This window comes from Amblyomma mixtum, chromosome 3 (genome assembly GCF_055824585.1).
Source record: "Amblyomma mixtum isolate Tamu chromosome 3, ASM5582458v1, whole genome shotgun sequence".
NCBI classification, from domain to species: domain Eukaryota; kingdom Metazoa; phylum Arthropoda; class Arachnida; order Ixodida; family Ixodidae; genus Amblyomma; species Amblyomma mixtum.
Window position 1 is genome coordinate 172,834,009 of NC_143014.1, and position 25,741 is coordinate 172,859,749.

Below are 25,741 nucleotides of genomic sequence, written 5' to 3' on the forward strand. Positions count from 1 at the left end.
TTCTCATACTTCACGTACTATTATTTTCATTAATTGATGGCTTTCCGATGTTGGCGTCGTCATCAGCACCAACGAAGTCATCCCAGGTGGTACCAGGTGGGGCGAGCTGTGCATTGACGATGCGTTGCCGCATATGCATATGCGTGCAATAACATGGTGTTCAACACCATCCTCTATAGTTCATGGGTCTCTAAACACTGCCTTACGGAAGCAGTTCTTGATGTACTCTGCAGTCAATTTCATCCACAGGGCCATATCATTCTACGCCGGAGAGCAGAGAAATTCAAACTGGGACGTTGTGGCATCTGGTCGGTCAATTGCTATCTGTATGCGCTGGTGACGCGCTGCCCACAGGACACCTTGAGCACATGAATTATGCCCATGTCAAGTGACTAGTGATACTCGTCACATACGATGGCACAAGAGTGTGGTCACCACAGTGAGGGAAGGCAGCAAGTGGTGCGCCGCATGGTTGTCAAGCACGAGAAGGGCCTTCCTATTCTTTTTTTCGCCATACCGCAGTCGAACTCAAGAAGCCATTTGGCAAACATGTTGCGTGTCATCCCCGGGCCACCTCTAAAGTTATGTCTAGTGTCTCACTTATTGAATAAAAGTCACACATCATTCAGGCCTTTTTGCTGTGCATGTAGCGTACGAGAAGGTAGCTTCCAAAGCACTGCACCTTGCGAGTCTTCCTGATGACAGATAGTGATCATCGGTTTCTGCCATTAAAGCTCATGTACAGACAACTGCGGACGCGAAGCTTACTGCACCAGTGCTAGGCGTCAGCTTTCAAGGCATGAGTTTTATTGCGAAAGCAATACTGCTTGCACTTTCAGCCCGTCGCGTAGCGAGGCCGGTAGCTACCAAGCGCAGCCTAACTCCTGCTCCTGCCACGCGCGGCGCGCTTAGCGGTCTGACGTCACAGCTGCAAGAGTGGGGCTCCAACTTGCGCCATCGCGTAGCGAGGCCGCAGCTACCAAGCGCGCCCTAACTCCCGCTCCTTACTGATCAATTCGCGCTAAAAGGCACATACACACGAAAACACAAACGGACGAAGCGCGTTGATCAGATTGATCAGTATGAAGCACCAACTAGCCCCCGCTCTTGCATTGCCGCTCCTGCCACGTGCGGCGCGCTTAGCGGTCTGTTCGGGTGTCCACCGAGATGACAGAGAATTACTGCACCATTTTCTTTCCTCAAAAAGCGGTGCGTTCAAAGGGCAAGGCATGGCGCAGTAATTCTCTGTCATCTCGGTGGACACCCGAACCACAGGAAGGGAAGAACGCCACCACCCGTTTGGAGCGATACCTTGCCCTTTGAACGCAACGCTTTTTGAGGAAAGGAAATTCTCTGTCATCTCGGTGGACCCCCGAACCGCACCGTACAGGAAGGGAGGAAGTGGGAGTGAAAGAAGAAGGAAGCTTCTAGACAATCATCCGTTAGCGTCAGCCGCTCGTTATGGCGACCGAGGCACGCATAAATCTCCCGGCACGTGGGGGCCCTCGTGTGGTGAGTATAATGCCATGTAAAACAAATGGGCAAAACTTTCATAAATAAGCTTTACTAAGAGCACTACCAAGACACACCACCAGGCAAACCAGGCGCAGCCAGGGCTATTGCTTTCGCAACTTACCGGGCTTAACCAAGCTAAGCCTCTGCCAAATTTTTTGATGGCTGCATCTAGTAAAAAGTCTTTTCTGCATTCCATATGTCCCGTATTTCTCATTTATTATTTATTTTTATTGTTTTTGCATTTTGGGTCGCCGCGTTATTTCCATAGGAATTGGGGCGGGTGTGACACAGAGGCTAGGAGATGGTCATTGCTCTCCATTCCTAGAAGAAGCGGCGCTTTTCAACTGCAGGTGTGAGTTTAGAGAGGCCTTCGTTCTTGCAGCCATAGGTGTTCATTGTACCTGAAACACTATGCCATTGCCCTAGCACACATTTTGACGGTAACAACATCCTCGCTCGTAATAAGCGAGCGTTCGTTATAACTGCAGCTGTTATAAGTGGTTATAAGGCACGGCCTTCATTTGAAGGCCGTGCCTTATTCTGTCCATTTCTTCATACCTTTGTCCTTGCTCTTGTTTGCAAGGCTGCAAAATGCATTCTACACAGTGCTGCTTTGCAAACAACTTCAAGGTGACGTATTTGGTGCCTGTGTCGGTCATGATCTAATGGCAAGTGCTTGTCGACTACTGCAATGTCAAGCTTAATGCTTACCATATATACATAAAAATAACTCGAGTTTTTTTCTTTAGTTCCTCTGTTTTAAATTGCGTCTCACTTTGTTTGGAACCATGGTAAGAGTATAAAGTGATTTTTTTTTTCTTGCTGCTGCTCAGGATAGCTACAGTGAGCTTCGTCACCAGATTTGCTGGCTGCTAGGGGAAGCCAACTTTTCGATGGCCTTGGGGATGTGCTGCATGCACAGGCAAAAAAATAGGGTTTCTACAAATGAGGAAAGAACCCAGTGCAGACTGTTGAGAAAGTAAAGGCACTGAAAGAATTGAGGGAGAAAGGAAAGAAGGGTGAACAGGCACAGGACTGAGGAGTGCGAAACACAAAGCAGCAGTAGTACAGCACTGATGGCGGCCACTGCTGCATGGGAGACGTGTGTATGTTAATGTGTTGAGGCGTTGCTGCGCTCGATGATGATGGGCACATTTCTGAAAGGTTGCCTCTCAGATGATATCTATGCATCTGTAGCTTCCATATTTTTGTCTGTCAGCTCCATTTCTTCTGAGCTGTCGATTGTTGTTGACTTGAACAGGTTGAGATTGCATTATAATTGTAATATTTTTTTTTCGTTTTTGTGAGGTATCAAACTCTTGTCTCGCATTATATTCATTGACCTGTTATATATGATTAAATATGTCTAAGGCAAGGATTCCAAAGCTGGGTTTAATGTCTACCCAATTTATTGCGTGCACCCCTCCCACCTCCATTTTTTTTTCATCCGTGCTGGAACATTGCAATGACATGCTAACTTTGTTGTGGGAGCTTACTGTGCAATTTATAGTTTTAAGCTTTTAGAAAATGTTTGTGAAGCAAAATTAGGAATAAGATGAAATATGGGCTTGTTAAGTGGAGCTCTGATGCCCGCCTTGGTCTCGTGTGCAGTAACTCTATGGCAGACGCATGATTGTGCACTGGATGGACAGTTTTGCTTGCATGTCTTTCACTGCACAAACTTGAAAAGGTAGTTTCGAGTCATAAACTCTATATAGGCCAGGCGCTGTGTTCAAGAAACTCAAATTTTGGGTTTCTTGAACACAGCGCCTGGCCTATATAGAGTTTCTCTCAAATTTTTGGGCCCCGTTGCGGTGGCTTAGTGGTTACGGCGCTTGGCTGCTGACCTGAAAGACGCGGGTTCGATCCCGGCCGCGGCGGCCGAATTTCGATGGAGGTGAAATTCTAGAGGCCCGTATGCTATGCGATGTCAGTGCACGTTAAAGAACCCCAGGTGGTCAAAATTTCCGGAGCCCTTCACTACGGCGTCCCTCATAGCCTGAGTTGCTTCGGGACATTAAACCCCAATAAACCAACCAATAAACCAACCAATCAAATTTTGGGATGCAGGGAACTGCACAAGCAAATGGACTTTTTGTCTGTGCTGAGCCAGTGGCTGGAGAAACATTGTGGTGCAGTGTGAAGCAAAAACTCTGTGTGATTGTAATGAACTCTGTAGTAGACATGACATTTTTTGTCAGGTTATTAAGTGATAATACTTCACTTCTAAACTTAAGAGTTGCAGAGTTCAAAGAGTAATTTATCACTGCAATTTTGAGAGAGGTTGTTCCTGAACCCCAAAGCCTAATGACAACAAACGCTAGCAAAATGTTTGTCATTATATGTTGGCTTTCGTTTTACTTTATTGTCACCTTTTTTGCTGCCGTAGATGCTGCCAGTCATGTCCATCGTGAAGAGTAGCACTAGTAAGAATGAAAGGCAGATGTGTCACCAGAAATAATAATTTGGCATGCATTGGCAGTTTCTAATATGAGTGCCAATATGTGAGACTGTGCTCTTTGCTGACTGCTGATACCAAAAATAAAGGTTATTTGCGATGATGGAAGCTTTTGCTTATACATGATGGCAGACTACACTGCACATGGGAATAATTGAGGCCCACTGTACTGATTAAGTCATGCTTACACCATTGTGTGTTTTACAATAGCTATTTGCTTAAATACTACAACAGCTCGGTGATGTGCTGTATGTGGGGTTTAATGTCCTGGAGCTACATGTGGTAGATGCTATAGTGGAGGGGTCTTTATTGACTTTGACACCTCTGAGGCTCTTTAATGTGCACTGAAATTGCACAGTGAAGAGGCATTTTTTTCTTTTTGTCTTCTTCATAATATGGCTGCTGTGGTTGGGGATTTGATCCCGCTACCTAGGGCTCGGCAGCTGAACACCATAACCGCTGAGCCACCATGGTGGGTAGCTGGATGTTGGGAATATATGTTTGTTGCATTGCAACTCTTGTTGACAATTAATTTCACTTGTACACTTTGTTGCAGGCATCAAGATCATGGAAGGGTGCTCGGTTGAAAAGGTCACTTCACGTAGCCAACACAATGTGCATGACGTAGAAACGAACTGGGGAACCATTCGTTGTGAATATTTTGTCAACTCAGCTGGTTATGTAAGTGGCTTTGCAGTGACAGCTTGTACGGCAACTGGTGTGGTGATGCTTCCCTCTCTCATGCCCTCACCTCTTGCACCCTTGCCATCGTTTGTGCTTTCACCAGTGACAGAATGTCGTTTCACAGTTGACAGCTGGTGGTGCTGCTGCCACTCTTCATGCTACTGGTGGACTGTCATTTCTATACATTGCATGTTGCTGTCTTATCATCATCATCATCAAAATGATTGTGTGATGTTAATTGCATTAATTAGTGTGTTTCAATGCGTGGTAATCACAGAGATCCATCGTGCAGTGAATGGCATCACCTGTGAACTGGCTGAGGGCATGCTAAGCAGCCTCATAGGAAACCACAACTTATGCTCACGATTAATTATATGATGATTATATGGGAATCGGCCAAGGCACACAGCAACACCACAGTCGCATGGCGATCAACTGTGGATGTTCTTGGTGCATTGCAACACCATTCTCAACACTAATTTGTACTACTTGCATCACGAATGTTTGTCTGATGGCTGTGCTGTGACACCAAGAGATGCTGGTGACGTACACGTCATGCAGTGTCATAAGCTTATCGTAATTTCTTGAAGACCTTCATTTGTTCGTCTGAGTAAAAACATCTTCGACTTCTTGAGAAGTTTGCAGCCTGCATATTCTGTTACCTAAATTAGCCTCTGTTGACGAATTAGGAAGAAAAAAGGAAAGAAAACTTGATTTAGTTCTTTTTTTTTTATTTTGTTATCGCCTTTTTTAAACCCATGGTTTCTCTTTCTTTCTGAACCTTAAGGTGGCGGTCCCACTCTGACGGTGAGCGGGAACCATTTTTGGTGATATTTCTACGTCGACTTTACCTCGCTCGTTCGCTTCATAAATATGGTTCAGATATCTCCGAAAAGCTACTTTTCTCTGCTTTCAAAAGATGCATTTTGTTTAACGGTAGCTGCAAATTTGTTTCAACTGTAAAAGAAAACGCAAAGATGAAAACTGGCAGTTGAGCTCAACTTGTCTCAGGAAATGCAAAATTGTGAAAAACCTCTTGCACCTAGAGAAATATCTTTCGAGATACTTTGAGATCGGATGCTAATCAACATATTTAAGCATTTAGAAGTACGTGTATAGATTAGTTTATTAGCCACACATGTTTGAAAAGCATAGAAAACAGAACAATGTAATCTCCAATAACTTTTGGGATATGCATTGCATTGCGGCGCCTTTTTGTACAGTTTGAGATCGTCTAATCGCCCTTCCATTCTGAAAATTTCATCCGTCTGCCTTGTTTAGTTTAAAAGTTATTCCTGATCAAAATTAGCGTTTTTTCGAAATAGTTAAAAACGGAATGCAAAATTGTTCAGGTAACCAGCACGTGGCAGTTTTGAGATTTTGCGTGAAGAAACTTAATACTTCGCTCTACGCGGCTAAGCATCGCCTTTACTCTACGGCTTTTGGGGAATGCGCAATGTCTAGTTGATTTTAGCGACCTTTTTTGATCTCCTCATGAAGGACACAAGCTCTTGAAACGTTCCGCGGCTTCTTTTTTTCTGGCAAATATGCTCTTAAAATGTCGGTCTCTCATTCCTTTAATCAACTTGTAACAATTGCCAAGAACAAAGTCCGCAGAATACAAACAATAATAGCAATAACGCAGCGACATGCGATAAATGTAGATAAATTTAGTAAGTAGCGCCATCTACACACATGCACGTGTACTAAATAATCACAGTTCAAAAAAATAACGAGTGTGGCGCTGCTAAACATTTACAATCAGGAGGTGTTCACGAGAGGGAACGATACCTCTACAATGTTCGCACGTTTCCCTCGATTTTGCCCAATGTAGTGTGTGTCGAACTTCCAAGCAGATTTCCGCCATATTGCTTTGCTGGATTGTTTTGTAGCGTAAAGCTAGTAAAGCCACACTACGCGGGTCAGAGCCGAGTTTTGCGCGAGTGTGCGCCGCCTGTTATGCGCAGCGCGAGAACCGCGTGACGTCACGAGAGGCGCAGGTCCGCCGGTGCGAGCTCCTCGCTGTCGGCGCCGCCGGCGTGCGCTCCACTCCGACGCGTGACCTCGTGTTTACGACAGTTGCGCCGCGCGCTACTGCGCATGAGCGAGGAGGGTGCGCGGAGAAATGACGGTCGCGCTCAACATGTAAGCTCTGGTAAGCTAAGGAGAGTCGAGCCGCTGCCAAACGGCGCAGAAGACTGGAAAATGTAAATTCTTCCGATCCCGAGGTTGTCGCCTGGCAGTTTGCCGTCGAGCAGCCAATGCGAAACGTGCGGCCGAAACACCGGATCACTTGACGCTACGTATATCCAGGCATAGCAGAGCTAAGCCACTGCCATTTTTTTTCACCTGACGCTCCGAAACGCATTCTGGGCGTCGTATTATTTTTCGAGGACAGCTTTGGCATTGCTAAAGCGACAGGAAAGGGAAGAGACAGGCTTTCGCTTCGTGCTGCCGGTTGTTCGTTGTTCCGGCTAGCGCTGTGGAGGGGAAGTTGGAGAGCGCTCGATTCGCCTGCACTCAATGCACCAGTTCGGCAAAGTTCTGCGGCAGCGGCGGTGCGGCGGGTGTGTACCGCTAGTTCCGGCACTTTTAGCGCAGTTTGGCACTGTCTGCTTCCAAAACGGATGGTCGAGTGCAGGCCTGGTCGTCGCTAGCCTTTGCGATGCCAATGAATTGGAGCCAGCTGTTTACAGCCTACATCAGCGGCAGCCAACCTCTCGTATCTCATGAAGAAATGTGCAAACCGCACATCACAATAACATGTTGACATATGAACCAGCCTCGATCCGTTTCTTTGAAGAACTCGAGCAGCGTTCTAGCTTGTCGACGAGTGAAAGTTAATTGAGTCTCCGCCGTTTATCACAACCCGCAAACCATCATCTGCTTCCATGGCGGCTGCAGCTGCACTATTTCAGCACTAACCATGGAGCAGGTGCAGTTTTCCTGAACTAGACTCGCACTTCTTTCAAACGAATGCCGTGGTTCAGAGGGCGCCATGTTCCACCGCTGAAATGAATCCATGTGGCATATAAGTCGGGTACAACTCAAGAACGAAGCAGCACATGCCCATCAAAGGAGACCGCCCAGCCAAGCGCGTCGACCGAACAGTTTTCTGCTGGGTCACCACAGGTGCGCCGCGACAGCAGTGGAGACTGAAGCTGCCACGACCGTCTGTTGCCGAATATGACCCCACCTGTAGCATTGAGCGCTTTTGCGAAAAAGACGCTCTCGCGCGGATCTATGCGAAAGGTGAGCAGCCCAGCCCTCTCCCCCCCCCCCCCCCTCCCCCTTTAGTGGCCAGTGCAGCTGAGACAATTAACGGGGGCACCACACCTACTAGTACCTTCGCCTTTCTCCCTGTCTTTTCCCCTGCTCCTGCTCAGGTGCTCCTAGAGACGATGGCGGATGCCGGGGCAGCAAAATCTCTTCCTTTCTTTTTGCGTTATTATTCTTTTAGCCTTATCCCGAACAAAGGACATCCACCGTCGGCGACACGGGGACAAAGCGCCGACTCCTTCGTTCTCTTTCGCAGACTTGGCTGCATGCACAGCCACACAAATCGACGTGATTGGCTGGAGAGCTCCGTCTGAGTTGCGTGTGCCGCTTCGTTCTTTTGTTGTAACCGACTATAGTGCTGAGAAGTCCCCTTTTCGGGAACTGGCACAAAGGACCGCCCCCTCCCCTTGCTGCGCGCCCCTCCTGCAGGCGGGGTACACTAGCGCCGCAGGAAAAGGAATTCTCGGAAAATGATTACAAGCACGTTATAAGCGGTGTTTACATGACGGGTTGAGTGGAGGATTTGAGCTGAAAACCGGTTACTGGGTTCATGTAAACGAGTCGGATCCGGGAGTCGAGGGAGCGAGTCCAGTCAACTCCGCTGCAGGGGGTGGGTTGACTCACTCGACCCCAACAGCAGACAGCACGTAAACCGGTCTGAGTAGGGTTAGTGGAAGGAGGGGTGATAAATGCGAACCTGTTATTCGCTTGCGCCGTAGCGCCTGCGAGGCAGCCGTGCATGCCGCAATCTTCCTGGCTGCCACTGCCCTTTCCCGCTGCGCCGTTCGACGCTTGGTGCCGCTGCTGTTGAACCGGTCGCGACTCGCTAAAATCGAGTTCATGTAAACATGCCGTCAAGTTGGGCTGACCTTGCTCAACTCGATCTCCTGGCTCGACCCGCCGAAGTCGGGTTCATGTAAACGAGGCTATAGTTTCCTGACAATAGACGGTGTGAAAATATCAGCTGTTCCTACAGTTTCCAGGTACGCGCGCGTGCACACGCACGCATACACACACACATACGCGGGCGCACTTTTTCAATCTTTGACCCAACCACATCGAGGCAAATCGACGCAAGGTTAGAAAGATAAACATTTCAACACGCGATGGAAAATTCTGGAGGGAATAAGCAACCTAATGATGCAAACTGGATACAAGAAAGACGTACGTCTAAAATGAATAAGAGCACGCAGTTGAGGGTCCAAACGAGAGAGGGGAGGGGGTCGCCCTAAGTGCCTACAGAACTATCGCTTTGTAGCCAACCCCTTTTTTTTGGCAGCATTCCTGCACACCTCGCCCCCCCCCCCTTCCCCCCCTCCGTTCTTCTTCGTACAATGTCTATAAAAAAGTCTCGAGTCCGCCTCGTGAATGGTATGCATCTGTATACTGCATTTTTGTGAGCCTTGGCAAAATTCCGTCGAAGTTGATCGGAATTGGTTGCAAGGTGCCGCCGCATGTACGACGAATATTTGCTTCTGAGGTAAACACATTCCGACACTTGCGGTGCTAACCCTCTCAATAGCAATTTCACGTCTCTTGCGCAATGTCGATTCATCTCAAGGGTAAACAGAAATTGACAATTGCCCACTTCTCTCTGCCTTTTTCTTTACCAACCATAGTTTATAAGGTTGGACAGGCATACGCTGAGCGTTGACTAAATTGTATAGCTGTCTTTGTTATAGTTTTCTTATCATAGATGCAATATCATTTGATAAAAAATAATTTTTTTTTCAGCGCTATAGTTAGCAGGTTACACTCTAGACCAGGAGTGTTCCGACTACTACTAATATTACTATGCATCAACAGTGACGAAGTGATTGAACGCGCAAAAGACGAGGGCAGAAGGAAGGACACAAGAAAGGCACCGATTTCAACTATAAGGTTCATTGAAAAAAAAAACGCTAGAAATATATACATGGGACATAAACATAATTAATTTTCTTTATTTCACACCTTCCTTATTTTTGGCGTCCGCTTCCTCTTTTCGCTTACTTACTAATTTGCTCTGTGCAATTATGTCGACAGTTATCACTAACTCTCCCAAGTTTCCACTGTGTCGACGTTGTGCCTTTTGCGATGCGGGCTGGGCAGCATTATTTTTTTCTTTTTCTTTGCTCCCACTAATATATGTCACGAAATTGAAAACAGGAAAGTCTGTAGTCGCGTAAAACTCAAGAACGAAACGGCACATTCCCTCAAAGGAGGCCCTCCAGATAGTAACATCGACGGTACAGCTTTCTGCGGCTATTTAGCCAAGGCTAAACAAGAGAGAGAAGGAAACGGTCCTCTGTTCCCGTGCTGGCATCCTTATCCCGAACAAGGATCACCTCACCTCTGACGCCGTTAGGACAAAGACGGTACCCTCTTTGCCCCGGCTCGCCCCACTCTCTTTGGCTTTGGCAAGGGACAGGCAGAGAAAGAAGCATGCGGAACCACCCCAGCCAACACCTCCCCCCACGCACGACGAGGACTAGCAGCCGGGCTTGCCATGGTTCGTTTGTAATCCTCTGAAGGCAGGCGCAGCAACAAAAGAACCCTCACGCAGCACAGGTGCACGGGTCAAGAAAGGACCGGACACGTATCTCAACATCTCAACCAAAACCAGTCTCGGTTCGCTGGGGGCAAGACGGGTAGACACTTTCTCAGTGATGGATCAGTGTCGTAGCCTGGTGGCAGAATATGAACTACTCGCAAGATGGCGGCAGTGGAACCGCCACCTTAAGGACATGATTGCAGCAGAATACTGACTATACGATCTTTAGGGGACTGCGCAAAACTGTCATGTAATCCATGCATTGTATATACCCAGAAAACTAATACTGTATTTACTCACATGTTGGATCTGGTGCTCGGCTGCTGACCTGAAAGACGCAGGTTTGATCCCGGCCGCAGCAGTGAGATTTCAATGGAGGCGAAATTCTAGAGGACCGTGTATTGTGCGATGTCAGTGCACGTTAAATAACCCCAGGTGGTCGAAATTTCCGGAGCCCTTTACTGCGGCGTCCCTCATAGCCTGAGTCGCTTTGGGACGTTAAAATCCCCATAAACCCATAAAACTCACATGATGGATGCATTCATGTAAAATTAATGAATTAATGAATTCGCTATCCTGGCTATCAAAATGTGTAATTTTTTTCCTGTCACATAATAAGTGCACTCCTGTCTTCATCTTTTTAGCATTTGTTCTGAAAATACGCTGGTAGGAGGCGTTTTGATGCTGACAAGGTACAGTCTTTGTCAAAAATATACAGCCCAAGGGGTTTACTTCCAAGCCTTGTAGCAGGGCTCTTTAGCACATTTGACAGCCCTAAGCTTGGGAGGGTTGGAGACTTAAGTTCCTCCTGTCTTCGTGAGGTTAGGGAGAGGAGTCGTGCTGCAGGGCTCAGAAGCAGACCCCTTGGGCTGTATACCTTTCTACAAAGACTGTACATGCACTGACATCATTGTGTGTTAAGCACGGGATGCATGTAGATTGAAATTTGGACCGCATACCAGAAATACAGGTTCTCCAACTTGATGAATACGTCTTGTGACACATGGTCTGACCATGCTGGCAACTCATCATTCTGTTCAGACTCCATCTAGAACGGCTGCGACATGGAGGTTTTGCCATTATACTAGTACTATGCAGCAATGCCTCACAACGGCTTAACTCATTGCTATGTGCTAGTAATCTGTACCAGAATTAACTATGCAGCAGTACCCCACAAAGGCTTAACTCATTTTTATGTGCCAGACTTTTGTATCAGGGATAACAAAAACATTATTGCAGTTAACCATTATCACATTATCACAGTTAACGAATAATTTTGAATACTTCTGGCATACAAAATAAGGTTAACTGCAGAACAGGCATTTTCAAAATCATGTATTTTTTTAGCACTCAAAGTCCTTACATGATGCATTGTAGCTTTGCCACGCTCATTGAAACTGTGTTGACGTCCTGCAAAAATTGCCATCGGATGATGGGGAGTCGATTTACATGCTGAGCTGACGTATTTGTGGGATGTGAGACCTGTCTATGAGACCCCCAACTGCTGGTCTTAATTGCGATTGGGTCATTGCGCAGCAATGGCTTTTAAGCGATGACTCCATTAACATCTGCTAGGCGTACACACCGCGCGCCCAATGCCCAGCGTCACCCTGAGTCAGGTGTCAAAAAGGGGCACCCATTTCATGTGCCTGATGCTAGCTTCCCTCAGTGCTTGCGCCATCGCACTTGATTCTCGAATTTCATGCGAAGATCCATGGAAGTCAGGACACTGCATGTCCTCTGATTAGAGAGATTTATCATAGCGCAATCCACAGCTGCTGTCGTGATCCGCTTCTGCAGGGAGTCACTGAACATGTACAGATCGCCTTGAGGATGCCCCAAGGCGCCAGGCGCCAGCCAGCTGTTTGCACGCCTGCCCCATTGGGACCAGTCAGCGCGTGCACACTGGCGGCGCCCATGGAAGTGGATTGAGCTATAGTAAATCTCTCTATTGATGCACGCTCTGTGCTGGTTACGGTGTGTGTGCACCATAGCTGCAGACTCCTGGCAGGTACAGATCTGGGTGCCGCACTTCCGCTTGCTCGCATCTATACTCCGTTTCATACATAGCTGTCAACGCAGCCAAGGCTACGGCGCCTGTTCGCGCTCCTCGTCCGCATCGTAATGTAGTGCGTCGAAAGTGAAAAGAGTAATGAACTCAAAATTAAAGCAAATGTTGGTTGATATTGCAGTATAATGATAACGGTGTTTTATTTTGCAAAAAGATTGCTTTTTCTTTAATGTTCTTCAAAACACAGTGCATAGTTTTCTGGGTTTTTTTCGGCTCCTCCTGTAACAGGTTTTCGCAGCTAGGCCGGCCGGCGATGTCGTCTGCTTTCGTCTTTCGGTTTCCGAGTATGCGAAAATGGCACCGCTATCGCCTACTCGCTTGTTTTCTTCGCCCACTGCGGCTTCAAAAACATCTCCTGCTCGCCTGTTCTCCAAGCTGAAGTCTCCGAAAATTTCTAAAGACTCCAAGCAGGTTATTGTCAACGTTTACTCTAGCGTAAGGAAGCGCTTCCCGGAGAAGAATGTGCGTGAAGTTCTCGAAACTGTGGGCGAGATGACTGGGGTGAGCCCTCGGACAGTTGCGAGGTTCAAAAAGGAAGGTCTCGCTACTGGAATAAGATCACCGCAAAAACGACCTAGCAAGGAGACCATATCTAGCTCTCGCAGTGTTAAATATGACAACTTTGCAGTCAACGCCATCCGACTCAAGTTACATCGTATGTATGCCGTACACTACACTGCCTTTTCCCTTGGAGACAAGTAAACAGCGCTGTGTTTTTCAAAGTAGGTGTTAGAGTTTGACAGTTTCGAGTTTCTACCTAATGAATCTTTTAAGAAAAATAAAAAAATAATAATAAAAAACCACCCTAGCCGGGAGTCGAACCTAGGCCATTTGTAAAATGAACACACAGGCGCGCGCTTCGTACCACTCAGCCACGACGCGAGGCGGACGGATACATTTTGCTTGTTTTTTTGCAGCGGACTACTTTCGTACCTTTGGCAGCGTTGACAGCTATGTATGAAACGGAGTATAGCTGTGTCCACGTGCATGCGCAGATGGCTCTGGCATATGCACGAGAGCGCAGGCCCGCGGAGTGGAGTCAGAGCTTTGGCAGCGCACACGCTATGCTGCCATCTCGGAGGAGGTATGCTGAACCAAAACCACATAAAGCAAGAGTTCCAGGAACATTATTCGCTCTAGACGAATACTTTGAGATTTTGGTTACCACTCATTTGGATCGAATCGAATATCGCATACATTACTGTTCATCCAAATATTCGAAATTATCTTTGCGCATGCCTAATGAAGATATGGGTGATTTGTACAGTGCCTTTGGCAGCAAAGCAGAAAAAGCTGGCCAGATGAGAGCTACCTTATTTTCTGGCTGTGGGCCTCACAAGTTGGGCACCAATCCATACCATCAGCCAAAAAATCATTGCAGCCAGCCATGCACCCGATGACCTTGTTATGCACATGTCTGCTCCTTGATTTTGATTTGGAATAATTTGAGTGGCATGACATTTGCCAGTAAAGAGCTCTACCAGTCTCTTGTCGAAATCAAGAGGAAGAAATGGGCTTGGGCAGGGCATGTAATGCGAAGGCAAGATAACCGCTGGTCCTTAAGGGTAACAGAGTGGATTCCAAGAGAAGGCAAGCGTGGCAGGGGTGGCAGAAAGTTAGTTGGGTGGATGAGATTAAGAAGTTTGCGGGGACACGGTGGGCACAGCTGGCAAACGACAGGGTTAATCGGAGAGACATGGGAGAGGCCTTTGGCCTGCAGTGGGCATGGTCAGGCTGATAATGATGATGATTATGATGATGATAGTACCGGTTGTCGTACAGGGCGGGGAGTGTATAACAACCTCTTTTCATGTAATACACACTTTTAATCCGTTACCTCTATGAAAGGTTCACTGGGCCTGCACTTAGGTATTTGTCACAAGATTTGAACCGCTGCATGAATGAGGCACACTTAATCAAGGTTCTCTTCTAATCACTGCTTATTTATTGTATTGCTTGAGGAGGAAAAATGAATAGCTAGGCATTGTTGCATGTTTTTGTGTTTTGTTGTAGTTTGGGCGGCATGTTGGCAAAATGAGCACACCTGAAGTAAAGGTTCCTCTGCATCCATGTGGACACCATTTTCTCCACACATTGCCTGTGGAAGGCATCAACCCTGTCATGCCTGGTGAGTGTCATGCAGCTACACATATTTTCAGTGATGGTTGATTACAAACAAGTCAGGTGGGTCTTGTGGAGCCCAGAATACTATAATCTCAGTGCTTCTCAATATCTACACACTGCCATCTTAAATTATATAGTTGTTAGAGCATAATAGTGCAAAGTTGTTGCTGTTGTTAATATAGTGATGTGTACATCAATTATTGCTAATATCTTGTCAATACATCAAGTGAAGGAACTGACTGGCCAGTGCATAACTCTTGCATTGCTAGCGACTCCTTTGTGATCTTTTTATACTATGCAGTGGTAAACTTTCAGAAAAAAAAAATACCATGCTACACATTCTCAGCTATTATCATGATCGTCTTTTTCTTTAACGGCAGGTCACGAAGGCACTGTTCTTTAAACTGCTTTCGGTTGCACTAGCTTTTTGTGTGATCCATTCTGTGAGTCATAAATGAGTGTTTGTGAAAAAAATGAGGGTTTTGAAAGGGCAGCCTCTTGCAGTATTTTTTTATTGTTGCTTTTAAGACAAATGAAATTTTGCTTGATGGCATTAATTAAATTAATAACCTTAGTTGTTTGTTCTTGCATTTTGGCTATACTACATTTCATCATTTAGCGTTTATCACCTATGTACATTTGTGATAGGCCAGTATCAGTCATTTGCTCTGTTTTTGGACAGTGGGACACGATACTCACTTTGCAGACAAAGGTGGTAAAAATATCATATTTTTTGGGAGGACATTGCTGAGAACATCCTTAGATGATGCCAGAAATTTTATACATAGCATAGTCAACTAACTTATTTTTGTATGTTGATCTGTTTGGAGATATGGTGAGTACAAAGGCTGTACTGCCTGTTTTAAACTGCTTTTGTGAATATTGCTTATGTTGGCCTCTTAGTACAGGCTTTCATTGCTGGAGTTTGTCTATTCTCTATCAGTGCGCTTAAGAAATTGCCAAATAGATCTCTGTTTCCAACAATGTCTTTGTCTCTGTGTATGAAACAACAACTATTTGTACAGTTTCAAGAGCACAGCCCTTTGAGCAAACCTTCAAAATTGCTAGTTGCACAAAATGGACTGAGTGCTTGGTGCTGCGATATCATGACATGTCAGTTTCCCAAATTACAGGGGCAGTAACAAATTTGTGAAGTTAGTTTTTCACTGTACAGTGGTGAGCAGCCTTGTCTAGAGCGCTTGAGCAGTGCGCACTTGGTAACAAAAACCGAAATTAGAGAGCAGCCCCTCATTACAGGGCAAAGTTTTCGTGCCTGCTTTGTTTACGAGGCTATCTGGCGCTACTTCCGTGCAGGCGTTGCAGCTGGACCCTAGAGGCTGCCACAAAATCTGGATTTGTTTGCAAGGAAGTGCACCGCCCGAGCGCTCTAGACAAGGCTACTCACGACTGTACATGCATCAGCTTGCATAATGTAGAAGTTATAGTCTGAATGTTAAATGAACAGTGCATTAAAATTACTTTAATTTTGGCATGTTACTTCCTCATATTTGCCTAATGTTTTGATGTGCAAAAATACTGAAGTGACATTAGACTAATTTGTATCTAACACACCTCATCTTGAAAGCTCAGCATAACTTTTGAGGCTCACTTTACCGTCTTCAGTAATTTCTGAAGAAAGTCATGTTTTTTGATGATGTGCTATATTTGTACCTGTCAAATTGCATTATTGCTTTCCAATGTAAAAAGTACAGCTTTTTCCCTGTAACTGCCTTTTTTTAATGAGACATGTTTTATAAAAACTGTGTTGTCACTTCTTTCAGGATAACTAATTTTCTATACTTTAAGAAGAGCATGCAAAGTGAAGGAATTGGCAGCAATAGATGTTGTTCTACTGGATTATGGTCAGTCCACTTCTCAGAAATGTGCTAGTTACTATGAAATGCAACTGTGTCACTTGGTGCTACTTTGAAATATTAGTATTCAAATACTTTACCAGTGAACTGCACTGCTGAAATTTTTGAAATTAGGACTTTGTACGCAGAATAGTTTGAAAAGGCTGCAGTAAAAATGTAATCTACCACAGTTAAATGGCAGTGCTTTAGTTTGTCTGTGTGAGAGTTGTCTTTCATGCCTCACCTCAAGAGAGTTTGCTGTGCCTCTACCACTAGTGGATCAGTCTGAGGAGCTTGTGCTTGAAGCTAGGAAAACTGAGAGAAAGAGGATGGTGTCTTTTTATGAAAGACAGAGGTTAGAGTGTGCAGGTAATTGTAACACTTGTAGCTAGCGATGCTTATAGCTTGCTGTAGTCCTAATTTCAGAAGGAAATGTAGATTATGACAAATTTATCTAGGTGTTTTGGCGAGCACAGGCACATCCTTGAACATCTAACCTAGTTATTTATTTTTCTGAAACTTATTTTTTGTTCATACTTGCAATGGCTGTACTGAAGATTGACCGAATTATTCAGAAAAGGTAAATCACAATAAATTTGGCACAAAGTGCTGATGCTGGCACAAACCTTTTCATGCATTCAAAATGGGAAGAAAAAGTCGAAAAACTATGAGCTAAATTTGCTTGCTGCAACTTTCACATTACACCCGCTAGGCAAATTGCTGGTTTCGGGTGGCCTATGCGAGAGAGTATTTGCGCATGACAAAAGACGTGCTGCTGAGTTCAGGCTTATGAGGGCTCCTTGCATTGGAATCTCACGCAGTGATCCATGACTGTGATGGCCACTTCTACTTGAGGGCACATGAAGGAGCCTACCTTGCTGGTGGCTTTGAGCCTAAAAGTAAGCCTGCTGACCTTAGCATCCTTCCATCTAGAGAACTGGGAACACTTCCTGAAGACTGGGACCAGTTCTGTAAGTTCTTCACTCTCTTAGTACTTTTGTACTGTTTTTATTGCATTCACATAACAATCCCTGCCAACTATAATTTGCATGCTTCATACTTCTCTTTTTTATATTTGTAGTTTCAGGAGGTTCATAGGTGTTGTCTTACATTATGGTGGTTTTGGTTTTATGGGGCTTAACGTCCCAAAGCGACTCGGGCTATGAAGGATGCACCTTATGGTGGAACTTAGCATAGATGTGTATGTGTGGATATACCAGGGCACTAGGTAGGCTTATGTGCTTTTTAGTCCTGATTTTTTTCTTAATACTGAATTGAGTATTAATATTGAGTATTATTAATACCGAATTAATACTGAATTGAGTGAGTGTATAAGCGTACAAGCGTACTCTTTAGAATAAGGCCATAATAGCATACACCTGTTTACAGGTTTGCCTGTAAGAACATTGTGTATAGGCAGTTTACATTGTGTTCTGCACCACTGTGTTGGTGCAGATTGTAGTCAGGCTGATAATTTACTGAAACTGATATATAGGGGTGTGCGAATATTTAAATTTTCAAATACGAATAAGAAAAAATGTCTTCGAATATCGAATTGAATATTGAATCGAATATCTGTTCAGTATGAAAAAAAATTTCATGAAGGGAAATATAGGCAAGCGTTTTTTTTTTTTTAAATAGGTTTATGGGGTTTAACATCCCGAAGCAACTCAGGCTATGAAGGACGCCGTAGTGGAGGGCTCTTGTTGATTTCGACCACCTGGGGTTCTTTAACGTGCACTGACATCGCACAGCACACGGGCCTCTAGCATTTCACCTGCATCGAAATACGGCCGCTGTGGCTGGGTCACATTTGTGTTTTTCATTTGTGTTTTTGTGTTTTTTTTTTTTTCATTTGTGCATTTGTGTTTTTTGCAACCTGTGTCTTTTGAGTCAGCAGCCAAGCACCATAACCACTAAGTCACTGTGTCGGCTTACTTGCAATAGTATGTGGTCTGTGCAACTGAATTAAACAATACTAGACTGACTCAACACCGTACAAAAATAACGTGACGTGCACAGAAATGTATAATGCTTGATTAGACAGTTTAGCAGGTGCAACCTGTAATGGGGTCACATAAAATGTGTAACAAAGTATGAAATCCATGAATTGATGCATGACTGTACTAAAGATAATATGATGGGTAGTAAAACCTCACTAATTCGAACTTCACAGGACCAGAAGAAATGCCCAAATCCTTCGAAGATCAAGCGGTTAAATTTTGGTTAAATTTTGTCAGTGCGCAACTGCTGATTGGTCCCGATGCAGCAGGCGTGTGCCCACCTCGCTAGAGTAACTGTATAGGTTCCCAGAGTTGCGCGTTGGTCTGCCATATCGCTCTCCAAAGCATCCAAGTTATGAGGGAAAGCTGCAACTCGTGCATGCAGGAGGCATGCTTGGTGCAGCAGTGAGAGCGACTGTAGGCTCAATCCACTTGTTTCTTTTTTTTGGTGCCGTACCTCCTTTATTCTAGCAAAAATATTGTTGCAAGGAATGACACAGCTTGCTGGTGATGCGTTGGCTGCACCAAGACGTATCTCATTGGGTTACGAACGAAATACTCGCCATATGAATGGGTGACGCTGTTTGTTGTAAACGCCACAAGTCACGAGCATTTTCTTCTTACCAGTTAGCTTCATTAAGTTGCGTGTTTTTTATAAGAAAACATTGTTTTCAGTGAACTTGTGCACTCAGTCAAAATGAAATGCTGCAGAGCACGAGAAGAGTAGGTGTACCATTGGACTGTCAGCAGCAGTCTATAGCTAAAAGATGCGGAGGAGTTGGCTTTGCTGCAATGAACGGACGCTTTTTCAACCAGGTGATTGCGTTTGGCCAGTGGAGGTGTGAGTGGCACAGGGAAAACAAATGAGTAGAACTGGGAGCCTATACAGTAACTCTACTCGTCGCCAACGTGCGGTGCCATCTGGCTCTCTCTCCCATAGTCTAGCCTCATAGATCTGCGTACAGAAAAAGTATTGATGTCTGAAGTTTACATTATAAGCAGTTTACGCTTAGATGGGCTGGTGGTAGAATAAAAGGTTTTGAATTTTTGTGACTGAAAGTCAGATTTTTTCTCCTGTGTGCATTTGTTTTGAAGTGGCTGTGAAAGTTTGGTGGTGTCGAGTAAACATAGACTACAGGTACTATGAAACTGTCAGCCAAAATTAACCACACATTATAATAGCAAAAATAGTTCAAGAATTGAAAACAAAGGTATCTCTCATTTCTTGATCAGCTCCTGACCGTATTTCAGTGTTTTCTGATGTTGCTTGCATCTCTATAGCCGGAAGTTGTAATATTAAGAGTATGAGTGCCCCCTATCCTGTTCACAAAGCTAGGAAAGTAGTAGAAATAAAGTTATTCAGATACTTAAAATATTTTAGCTCCCCTTTTCCCTGCTGTGCATTAAAAAAATACAAGGGATATGCAGCAAGTGCCTTCAGGGCTTTAACTTTCTTAATAAGTAATGGATTTGAAAGAAGACTGGAACTTCTTTTCCAGAAGCATGTCATTTTGTTATATAGTAGCCCCTTCAGCCAGCAATGCCTTCCACCACTAATGCTTTAGCCTCCATATGCTGTCCCTCATGAATGCCACTTGTACCAATACAGAAAGCCATCACAGAGAGGGAGACAAAACGTTTATACATTGCTCATAGCGTCTTGGGAGTCTTCATGGCTAAAGTCCCTAGTCCAGGACTCTTGGTCCAGTCGCGGCAGCTTGGGCCCGTTCGACCAGTGAAAGCTGATCACAGGGTTCCCAAGCCATCACATAAAAGAAAAGAAAAGCATGCGTTTTAGTGAAACCGTATAGTGTTCAAATCCTAGTGCTCATACAAAATGTAGCATATGTATCATAAGTGCATAAGTTGGATGATTTATGTTCACATGCTATGGAAATGAGTAGATATAGTCCATAAAACTAAATTGATGAAGTGTGTATTAGAAAAAAATGCAACTAAGTCAGGGAGATTATTCTAGAAATTTTAATTCATAAAGTATAGTACCACTAAGTAAAGTGTGACCATGTTTTCTTGAGAATTTTTGTGGGACTTTGGCACTCCCTGACCATGAGCAATTTGCCGCACAAATATGTGAGCGGTCATTACAGTGTGCAAAATTACGGTGCAAATAGCTCAAAATATATATATTTTTTTTTTGTATGGAAGATATCCTCTTGAAGGAAATGCTTTTCCGGTTTCCAAACCTGGGAAATATAGAAGTGGACAGACTTTACAATTGCCCTGAAAGTTTCACACCTGACTGTCGTTGGATCATTGGAGAAGCTCCAGAGGTGAGTCAGTAAACCTGTATGCCACAGTATGAAGCCAAGTCGTAAACATGTTCCTGATAGGGTTTGTGTTTTTTTTTTTTTGTGTGTGTGTGTGTCAGTGAAAACACCTTGCAGACTATATATACTAATGTGTTGTACAGTTACTATGATTTGAATAAACGTATTTCAGGCTGGAAAAAAAAAAAAGAAAGGTATTTGAGAGTGCATACCTTTTTCTAAGGTTTGTTAAACACACATGTAGTGAGTTCATGAACTCCATATGATATTGCATGTTGCAGCATAATGTGGCATCGGGCTTGCTTGTAACCATAATATCTGCTGCTGCTTTGTCATGTTTCATAGGTGTACTGTGTGGATGCAGTTTACTCAACACACTCTGTCTCAGTATGTGCATGGCCAGGGGAATTCTGATTGTCTTTTCAACTCTGCTTGGGTGTCAATTCAGTAATTAATTAAACATCCAGTTCATGCAGAAATAATGCTGTATTGCTTACGTTGTTCTTGAGAAAGCCTGGGTACTTGTTGCAATGTTCTTGATTTGGTAATTAAAGGAACAGTCTGTTATCAGAGACGAGTATAAAAGTATTGGAATATTCTTGATCTTTCCCTGTGATGGCAATAACAAGGGCAGAACTCACAGTTTTGGCAGGAATTTTTATAATTTGAATTGGTAAAAAAATCTGGCTAGATCTGGCTGCAGCGCCACACTGTGTTCGAAATTTGCAGCTCCCCATGTGTACAGTCTACGTCACATAGAGTGGATATACCACGTTGTATGAATAGGACTAAATGCCATACAGAGGGTTTTTATTGTTGGAGGATACTCCAGACGTCATGTTGTTTCCTTTTGCAGCTATTGTCTGTTTCTTACATTGTTTAAGGGGGGGATGAGGGTCTTAAAAGTGACCTTTTTATTGTGGCTTGAATCTGATGAAATTTTGCACACAGATGTGTTTTTCTCTTCTGATTTCAAAAATGTAGTTGTAATTGAGCTGGTGGTCTTAGATCAAAAGTTATCTTAGATCCTAGAGTGTAATTAGGTAATTTGTTAAGCAGCTTTAATGGACTTTCTCATTGCATTTTGTTGCTTTTAATTACATGAATTGATAGCCAGCAAATTCCCATACCCGATGACATTCTTACTTTTTTTTGTTTAGGCCACATATAAATAGCAATTTACAATTAGCTTAACAAGTTGCAGTGTAAAATACTGCAACCTTTTACTCTCGACGTAGTTTATCAGGATGACATGCCTTTAGAGAAAAACAAAGAATGTCACCGGGTACGGGAACTCTCTAACGATCAATTCATGTAAATAAAAGCAACAAAATGCAATGAGAAAGTTCATTAAAGCTGCGTAAGAAATTACCTAATTACATTCTAGACTTTGTAAGATCTAAGACCACCAGCTCAATTATGATTAGATATTTGGAATCAGAAGAGAAAAATACACATGTTTGCAAAATTTCATGAGATTCCAGCCATAAATAAAAAAGTTAGTTTTAAGACCCTCGTCCCCCTTAACCGTTTTTTCATCATCTTAAAAATTGAAGTGTTTTGGATTAGCAGATTGCCAGTTTGTTACAGTGACGCGGCCACCAACAAGAAATATTTGCATCAGCAGTAGATATCAGCAGTCCTACTTTATTGAAAGTTTTCTGAAACCACCTTAATACCTTCAACTATAGTTTTAATAAAATCTGCACTTTTCACGGTTTTCAGATGCTGATTGTCATTGGAAAGTGACATACTCATGTAGAAAAATCGCAGTTTAAGTTCTTCTGCTATGTGTCTCAGCCTCACAGCTGGGTGTACGTTTATTTGGGCAAGGAGCTTTCACCTGTCGCAAAACAAATGTCGTTGATAAGAATCACTAGACTGCCCTTTTAACAAAGCTAGATTAGCCAACTTTTTCAGTATTTTTGTGAAGCGTCCAGTGCTAAAGTTTGGAAGGGTGTCTGTAGCTACCCTATTGTTTTGTTTCCATCAAAGTAGCTTTCATGAGCCTAATTTTTTTCATGCTAAGAAGAAAGTGCTCATTTCAAAAGAAATCTCTCATTATTAGGCACTTGTGCAGACTGAACAGATAGCAAATGACCGGACTTTGATGACTATGACAAATCTGACGTTTATTGTGGACCATTTTGCCCAGAATGTATTACTATCTGCTTTCCATTCTCCTCTTTCTTCCCACTATCTACATTTGCTAGCAAATTAAAAAATTTAACGCTGCCTCAGAAATTATCATGGGCCCCTTCATGCTGTCTGTACAGCGGTAGTGTGTCCAGATCCCACCGGCAAAACATTGTCTTTTCATCTACTTTGCCAAATTATGTCATGATTATAGCAGTGCTTAATTACTTTTTCTCACTACTAAAAATAGCAATACTATTTCTATGCTGTTTTTGTGGTTTTAAAGCTTGCTCACCCATCTGTTCGGCATGTGTGTAAACAGGTTTTATCGAAAAATTGTGTTGGAGGGCTCTAAGCTTGCTGTGTGCAAGTGGTTTCCTTCAGATGCATGAAAATTAGATGCATGAAAGATAGGTGCTTTGATAGATGCAACATGATGGGATGTTTATCTACATATTGGAATTAGTGGTCCTGTGGTAAAATATTTTAAAGCTTAGTTAATTAGCATCAGCTAATTAGCCTGTTAGGTACACTACAAAAAAATCATTGGCTTGCTCAAGAGAATTGTTAGTGCTACTACATTGGTGCCATTGAAATAGCATGCACTAGCTGTTGTTAGGCTTGGCGCATGTTAACTGAAAAACACTGTGTGCAGTGACCTGCATACCGTATTTTCCTGACTATAGTCCGCACCCAGTGTATAGTCCCTAGGGACAAATTTCAGCTGCAAAGAACTTTTTATATTGTCCGCAAGCGGTATACAGTTGGCAAGAAAAATTTTTATTATCAAGCATTAAAACATTCCCATTTAATACATTGCATTGAAGTAATTACTAAAACCCATTAAAGTGACTTTCTCCAGGGCTGTCGGAATAAAACAAGTCAAGCACCTCGGATTCGACAAATGGTCATCTGCGTCTTTGTCATCTTCAGAATGCGACACCTCTTATGCAGTAATTTTTAGGCTGACTTTCAGAAAGCCATTCACAACAACCTGTTGTGGGACAACGTACTCAGTAAATTCTCGCAGGAGCCGTTGGGCCACTTTTTTTTCCATTGTGACAGTCACGCTAGGCTTCTTTGGCTCTGACAAACTATGTTAAAAAATTCAACCATGTATAGTCCGCACCACGCAAAATTTCAAATATTCAACATGTATAGTCCGCAAACTATGATCCGGAAAATACGGTATTTATCTCGACAGCTATCAAACAGGCCTGTATGGTGCTGGTTTGTTCACTGTCAGATTTTGCTCAGAGATTGAAGTGTGCCTCACATGGTAGCAATCGGCAAAGGTACCCTTCTGATTCATGCATTAAGGGTGGAAAAAATTTGTCAGTGAGACCTACTATCAGAAGAGCAAGCTGAGCCAGTTGCATGGAGAGAAAAAAAAGTTTTTTAATGCAACCAACAAAAGCTACTATGTGGCACTCAGTGTTTCTGGGGGGTGGCAATAACAACCCTCTTAGCTAGGTAAGCTTGCTTTTCCAGGAACCAATTTCGCTGACCATTTCCGACTGCATAAATCAAGTAAATACTTATGACTTTTATGTCCCAATAGGAAGATGTGGTCTGCACAAGGAATTTAAGGGCGAACAGACCAACAGTAAAGGAGAAAGAGACTTCTATAGATGTGGAGATAACACACTGGCTACTGCATAAGCATATGCTGCAATAATGTTGGCTGTGGTAATTTTATGAGCACTGGTTGTGGACACTGTATATGTATGCTTTTAGGCCAAGAACTATTTCGTTGCATCTGGAATGAAGTCGGTTGGTATCGAGGCTGCTGGTGGCTTGGGAGAAGTTACAGCAGAATGGATTGCAAAAGGAGAACCAAAGCTTGACCTCTGGGATATTGACATTCGAAGGTTTATTGGGATTCATAACAATGCTCATTTTCTTCGAGATCGCATGACTGAGGCACCAGGTATGTAGTGATTTAATTGTGCTATTTTAGAGCCTTGTTTTATAAATTACTGGAATATTACTTGAATAGTGGAGGAATGATAGTGTAAGCTTATGCCTAAGGAGCGAAGGAACGAGCAGCTGACTCAGATCTCAGCTAAAATAGCACTGCTTGCCGTGGCTTCACGTGCCACAGCCCCGCGCTGTCTTTATTTTCTTTCTTGCGCGGGTATGGTTTGGCCGTGCTCTAGGTGCAGCCATGGGCGTCCGGAAGGGGGGGCAAGGGGGGGCGGTTGCCCCCCCTTGGAATTACGGATATTATTTATGCCCTAGTAGAAAACAACTACAAACCTACCGCCTCCCCCACCCCCAGACATCGGGTGCACCCCCCTGGAAAAAGTTCTGCGGACGCCCTTGGGTGCAGCCAAAGGAGGACGCTACAATAGCTTTTGTTTCATTTACTGTATCGTTCACGTTTTCCTGAAGACATAGCTTCTAGCTTTCTAGTTACGTCACTTGTTCAATAATGTGTGTAGCAGTATATATAGTTTTCATTAAAAATAGTTTTTTTACTTTGTTGGTAGGCATTAGGTTTAATTTCTTGTCATTGGTTCATACAAATCGAAAATACCTTGCATTGATTGCCTTTACAGTGTTGGGTTGTTTACATACGTTCCGGCTGCAAAAATTATATATAAAAAAACAGAGCATTGCTGAAATGTACTGCCGTGCACCATAGCAGTGCTGGCTGCAGCTCGTAGGCATTAGCTGCACTGGTGCTCACAAAAACAGTGATGTCTGCTCAGTGCTTTTGAGCTAGCTCTGTTAGTAATCTGCTATCACTGCAGCACTTGTGAAAGGCCGTGCTAGTGGCAGTGGTTGTGGCAGA

At 43.8% G+C, this 25,741-nt stretch overlaps 1 protein-coding gene across 2 annotated transcripts in view; it reads left to right on the forward strand.

Annotated features, from left to right (window-relative positions):
- The window catches only part of LOC149352731 (pyruvate dehydrogenase phosphatase regulatory subunit, mitochondrial), a 78,308-nt gene that overhangs the window by 19,821 nt on the left and 32,746 nt on the right, over positions 1 to 25,741 (forward strand). For both annotated transcript variants that reach the window (XM_089581947.1, XM_089581948.1), the window contains 5 exons: positions 4,530 to 4,654; positions 14,554 to 14,668; positions 17,339 to 17,488; positions 20,687 to 20,811; positions 24,682 to 24,874. In XM_089581947.1, coding sequence (XP_089438073.1) covers positions 4,530 to 4,654; positions 14,554 to 14,668; positions 17,339 to 17,488; positions 20,687 to 20,811; positions 24,682 to 24,874 — 708 coding nt within the window. The remainder of the gene's footprint in view (positions 1 to 4,529; positions 4,655 to 14,553; positions 14,669 to 17,338; positions 17,489 to 20,686; positions 20,812 to 24,681; positions 24,875 to 25,741) is intronic.